Genomic DNA, 6,451 nt, shown 5'->3' with positions numbered 1-6,451 from the left:
TTTCTTTTTTGTTTCTGTTATTTTTCTTTAAATACTTTGGTATTTCCAAAAAGTTCCAAATTGTTTCAAAAAATGTTAGTTGATTCTAAAAAATATTGCATGTTTTTTTAGTGTTCATGATTACGTTTTTTTTTGTGATTTTGAACAAAATTTCCGTGAATTCAAAATGTGTTCACAAAAAGAAAAACTGAATTACAAACAAAGATCATCAATTCAAAAAATTGTCGCTGCTTCAAAAAAATTTCATGACTTCTAAACGTTCAAGTATTTCAAAAAGTGTTCGTCAAAACAAAAAAATGTGCATGACATTTTTTTTCCAAAAATGTTCATCGATTCATAAAAATGTTTGTGAATTAAAAAATGTTCAAGATTTCACAAAAATGTTCATGGTTTAAACAACTTGTATGATTTAAAGAAAAAGATAAAAGAACAGAAATGGAAAAACAAAAAGAATTTTATTTTGAAATTAAAAATAATAATCTTACACCACATTCTCTGCTCCAAAGAGCTAACACAGCTAGATGGGCTGAGCTCTAGACTGCTCTACAACCCTGACCCAACACTACTTCAGGGCAACAGTGGGCTAACGTCAAATAATTCTAAAAGAAAAAGTAACGCCAAATGCATATGTTCAGAAAATGCAGAAAAAAATAAGAGGATTGCTACGCGTTCACTGGTGGATGTATGTTATACATCTGCCACCTTGATGGCCGTTGATCTACGCGTGGGCAGCGTCCGATCGATGTCTTGTTACGTTCCGTTTGTGCCTTCCTCACACATTAATTCCCACGACAACGACTCTATTGTAGAAACATTTATAACAGAGATTGTGTTGCATATTTTCGCAACAACCGCTTTGTTACAGAAACATTTATAACACAGATTGTGTTGCAGATTCCCGCAACAACGGTTTTGTTGCGAAAACAGTTATAATATAGATTGTGGTGCAGATTTTTTTTCAAAAACTAAGGTGATTATTGCAATAAGAGCTTTATTTTAGAAACATGTCGGTAATTAACCAATTATTTTAACAAGAGATTTGTTTTAAAAACATTGGTGAAGTTGCAAAACAGCTTTACGTATAATCCCTCTTTGCAGCAAGAGCGGAGTGTGTCATATCTCACCCGCAGCGTCGCCGGCGTGCATCATGGGGAGCCGAGGAAAAGATCTCAGGTCAATCTCTTCTTTGTATTCAAGCCCTCTTGAGCTTCATGGGTTGCAGCGTGTGACGAATATGAACACTGATGAAGGGTGGTTGTGATGGATGTGAATAAAGGAAGTACGTCAATGGCTTGGGCAAGGACCGGAAGGAAGAAAGACAATGAGAGAAGGAAAGCATGACTGAGGATAAGAAAAAGAACGATGCGGTGCGGAGGGTTCGTACAGGACACGCGTCCCGTGCTAGAGACGACAGATGCTCAGAATTAAATCGACCGGTAGAAAGAAATCTTTTCCCAAAAAAGAATGCCAAGACTTGCAGCACAAATCTAATTTCAACAGTCATCCACGGATCAGACAACCGGACCGTCAAAGGCCTCGTCGTTGACAGTGTTTTTTTACACCCAGGGTTAAGGTGGGGCAAAACAGCGTGCAGCTAAATTGTTCAAAACAAATCCCGAAACGTGGGGAGCTTCATCTCCCCCTCGGTGCTGACCGGGATGGTGAAGGTGCCGATGACGGGGAGGTCGATGGTGATCCCGACCTCCAACACGTAGTCGATGTCCCAGTCCCCGCTCAGATCCTTCATCAATGACATGACGAAGTCATAGGGCACATTCACCGGCAGCTCCAGCTTCGTGGTGCCGCTCGCGCCGATCCAGCCCGGGTCAGGCATCGTGCCTGATGCTATGACCCTGGAATCACGGGAGAAACCATGACATATAAGGGTGTGCATATGGCCAAAGATGATCGTTGAGGATGCAAGATGATCGAGTGCACGAACTTTCCGTCGCTCTTGAACGTGTAGGTGAGCTCGCAGATCGGGATGCGGTACGAGTAGGGGTTGCTGACGTCGACATGGCTGTGGAGCGCGACGCCCTCGCGGCTGATGCTCTTGAACGAGACCCGCTCTAGCGATGCCTCGGGCTTGGGGATCTGCGCGATCTTCTCCGCGACGAACCCCTTGGCCTTGCCCACCAGGCTCGCCACCACCCCTCCTCCCTCTCCTGCCTCCCGCGTCTGCTGATCCTCTCCGCCTGGTTCTGCCGTCGTCACGTCGTCGTCCTCTCCCGTGCCCATGCTTGGGGATTGGATGGAATCAACGGCCGGTTCCTACGTCGCACGCGCGGCGCGGCGCGGCGCGTCCCGGAGGCCTGCGGGAGTGGACGGACGGGGAGGGGAATGAGCGGCGCGTAGAGGAACCGTGGAAGCCGCGCGCGTTTGCGTTTGCGGGTGCCGAGAACGCGGGTCGCGTCCGCTCCGGGCGAGGTGACGGACCGAGATGTGGCCATGTGGGTGCATGGGGCGCCACGGCCCCACGTGCAGTGAAGCGTGCAACACCGGCTTCACAGTCGTACCATGTGCAATGCGTTCGATTTGTTTAACTGGGGATCGATGGATCCGTCCATCCAGTTTTTTGAATGCTCTTTCTTTCTTAGGAATGCCATTGGACACATTTTATTAAAACGGGAGTTCAGTCCGGAAAAAAAAATCAAGCCGGTGTTAGAGCATCCACAGCCGGACCCCTCAAATCCGATGTCTCAAACGCCCGCGAACGTGTCCGGATGCGTGCACGGACACTGAACGGTCCTCAAATAATGTAGTCTACATCCGGACACCTCAAATCTCATATCTTAAATTCATACAACCCATGCAACTACGTCAATTTTTTTAAATATTACATTTTTTAATTAACTACACAAATAATATATCGTTTCGAAAGTTTGCGAAAATAATACGGCATCAGCCGCACCGCTTTAGTCGGCTTTGTTGTGGCCGAAAGGGTCTAGTCGGCCGCGGCTTAGCCGATTAGTGGCTAGTCGGCCACGTGGGAGTCGACGATTGGCTCGGCCACGTCACAACCGGTCACTCGGCCTGGTGGCTAGGCAGTCGGCCTACTACTGGCCGATAAGGCCAGTCGGCCTCGACGAAGCCGACGGGAGGCAGGTAGGCCTCTGCCGCCCCACTCCCCCCTTCTTCCCCCTTCATTCCTCTTCTTTTCTCTCCTCCTCTTTGCTTCTCTCCCCACACGAAAACACACTCATTTATACACGGAATCTGAGTCGATTTTTTCCTCATTTTCCACCGTAGTTGGGCTTTAGAGGGTTAGGGGAGTCAAGCGAACCATCGATCGTGTGATGGGGTAGTTCGTGGTGGTGACGTTGACCATTTTGGTGGTGGTAGTGCATGTGGTTGAGGTGGTGGTGGTGGTGGTAGTGCAGGTGGTTGAGGTGGTGGTGGTGGTGGTGGAGGTTGAGTGGAGGTGGTGGTGGTGGTGGTGGAGGTGGCGGTGGTAGTGCAGGTGGTTGAGGTGGTGGTGGTGGTGGAGGAGGTTGAGTGGAGGTGGTGGTGGTGGTGGACGTGGCGGTGGTAGTGGAGGCTGTTGCGTTCGTCATTCTTGTCTCAGTGTTCGTCGTTTGTTTTTTCTTCGCACGCTTCAAGGGTAAGATTCAACGTCTGTCCCCGTAGCTTAGTGTAATATATTTAAGTCTGTGAATTATTGTGTTTAAATAATTTTAGTTGCTCCCGTAGATTTGGATATATTTAGGTCTGTGAATTAAGGTGTTTGAATATTTTTAGGTGCTCCGGTAGCTTTGGGAAATATATTTAGGCCTGTGGGTTTTTAGTTGATACGGAAATAATTTATGTTTGTCCTTCTGCTAAAATTTGTCCATGTTGAATAATTTTTTAGGTCAGCAGAGATGTTTGATGTAGTGAAGTTAGGTTTTCACCACGGTCCTGATATTGTTCAAACAAATGAGATGGGAGCTGATCTGAGTGAATTTCAGTACATTGAGGTACCACTCACGTCCCCGTGAAACATGGTCTATTAGTCAGTTGACATAATGGCTGGACGGATGTTTAGGGTTTAATATTCAAACACACGTCGTCGGTGTTCATGCATTATGAACCCGGTCCGGTTCAAGTATTTACTTTTATTTAAAGCATATAGAGAGCGGGACGATCAGTGGGTGCACTGGTTAAAATCTTGCGAGCGTAGGGGATGTAATCCTGTCGCCTTACTGCTCCGCATAGTGAAGCCGGTTAGTGCACCTGAAGTCGAATGTAGTTACGATTATGGCTAGAGCAGTGAAGGGATGCATGATTCACAGCCAAATTATGCGTCCCATGGTGGAGATGGTGTTTAAGAAGTAGGGCAGAGCAGTCAGACAGAAGGAGGAAATACAAATGATTATGTTATTGGCGAGGCAGACGCTGACGAGATAGACGGGCACATGCAAAACCAGATGTATGAAGAAGATAGAGAAGGTGATATTGCCGATGATTCTGCCGAGTCGGACGAGAAGAGACCACACATGAAGCTCTTATTCCTGCATCATGAAACCAGGACTTCTCATTTGCAATGATCGTGAATGATGGTCATGATTTTGCCTGGCAGTATCACCAAAACAACATTATGACAGGTGTCGTGTATCTAAACAAACAACTCGTGAAAGATGCAATCATTGGTTGAGCAATGTCCACGCAAAGGGTTTTTGTAGCCTAGTTTCAAGTTCTAAATACTTGACAATGGTATGCAGAAACCAGGGTTGTCCCGCAAGGGTGCATGGGTTGATCCTTCCCAGCCAGCTTGTACGTGATGGGATGAATATCTACCATGCATGTTCAATGCCCTCCCCATCTATATACCGCCACTAAGCAGGCTTGTCGGCTGAGGAACCAACTCTATCGCCACCCACTAACGCACCCGGATGCTCGGCCTCATCGGAACCTGCTATTTAAAGGCGGCCACAACAGGTTAACTCCACACCATAATGCTTCCGCTTCACATCTTCCTCCTTCGCTCCACATCCACCATTACCGCGAGCGCGAATGTTTGATTTCAACTACAAAACTTTATTATTGTAGACTATGTTGGGCCTTCAAGCACAGAGTTTTGTAGGAAAGTAGTGAATTTCCCTAAGTGGACGACCTAGGTGTAGGATGAAGTTGGTCTCTCTAAAAAACATGCAATCAAAATACAACGAGTCTCTTGTGTCCCCAACACACCCAAAACAATGGAAAATTGTGTAGGTGTACTAGTTCGGCGAAGAGATCATGTAATCGAGTTAGTTTTGTTAGGGTTTGATCCCTAGTATCCATTATGTTCTGAGATTGATGTTGCTGTGACTTTGCTATGCTTAATGCTTGTCACTAGGGCCCGAGTGCCATGATTTCATATCCGAAACTATTATATTTTCATGAATATATATGTGTTCTTGATCCTATCTTGCAAGTTATAGACACCCACTACGAGTTATGACCCGGCTCCCCCAGGGTGACAATAACTGGGATTCTTTCCGGTGATTACCGTAACTTGAGGAGTTCATGTATTCACTAAGTGCTAATGCTTTGGTCAGGTTTTCTATTAAAAGCAGGCATTAATATCCCTTAGTTTCCATTATGACCCCGCTGCCACGGGAGGGTAGGACAAAAGATGTCATGCAAGTATTTTTCCATAAGCACGTATGACTATATATGGAATACATGCCTACATTACGTTGATGAATTGGAGCTAGTTCTGTATCACCATATGTTATGACTGTTGCATGATGAAAGCCACTCGGCATAATTATCCATCACTGATCCATTGCCTACGAGATTTCCACATATTGGTCTTTGCTAACTTACTTTTCCGTTGCTATTGTTACAATCACTACAAAACTGCTACTGTCACGTTTGCCACCGTTACCGTTACTTGCATACTACTTTGCTACTAAATACTTTGTGGCAGATATTAAATTTTTCAGGTGTGGTTGAATTGACAACTCAGCTGCTAATACTCGACAATATTATTTGGCTCCCCTTGAGTCGAATCAATAAATTTGGGTTCAATACTCTACCCTCGAAAACGGTTGCGATCCCCCATACTTGTGGGTTATCACCTACAAGTGAACATTAGGTGCGTCATGTCTTTCGCTCAATGCAAGAACACATGTCACTAGCGGGGGGACTTTTATGTTACAATTTGCAAGCACTACCAACCCAAGAATGATGTCATGTAATGCCCTCCAAGTAAAAGATCAACTTTGCTTGGAACCTGAAACATTCAGAATATGTCCCAGACAGGGTTCACCTCCCATGCGCCTTGACCGTCTCCTCTCCTTATTCAAGGACCATACTGGTACTCCCATTCTAGGTAGCACACAAAGTGAATAGAGAAGCAATTATGTTTTGTGAAGTCCCAACCCACAATGTCATCCATCAGCTTAACATTTAAAGGGATTCTCGATATTCTTTCTACATCGACAAGTAAAAAGGCATGCCAAATTAGTTGCTGGAGAGGCTAGTT

At 45.5% G+C, this 6,451-nt stretch overlaps 1 protein-coding gene across 1 annotated transcript; it reads right to left on the bottom strand.

The window, feature by feature from the left end:
- Nucleotides 1-1,449: 1,449 nt before the first annotated feature.
- LOC123439986 (late embryogenesis abundant protein Lea14-A-like) lies at nucleotides 1,450-2,406 on the bottom strand. The gene is made up of 2 exons (XM_045116582.1): nucleotides 1,943-2,406; nucleotides 1,450-1,853 (listed from the first exon to the last, which is right to left on the bottom strand). Exons 1-2 carry the CDS (start codon nucleotides 2,236-2,238, stop codon nucleotides 1,604-1,606), a joined length of 546 nt encoding a protein of 181 aa, XP_044972517.1. The 5' UTR covers nucleotides 2,239-2,406; the 3' UTR covers nucleotides 1,450-1,603.
- Nucleotides 2,407-6,451: the final 4,045 nt, after the last annotated feature.

This window comes from Hordeum vulgare, chromosome 3H, assembly GCF_904849725.1.
Source record: "Hordeum vulgare subsp. vulgare chromosome 3H, MorexV3_pseudomolecules_assembly, whole genome shotgun sequence".
Taxonomy (NCBI): domain Eukaryota; kingdom Viridiplantae; phylum Streptophyta; class Magnoliopsida; order Poales; family Poaceae; genus Hordeum; species Hordeum vulgare.
This window is presented reverse-complemented; position numbering and strand designations above follow the sequence as displayed.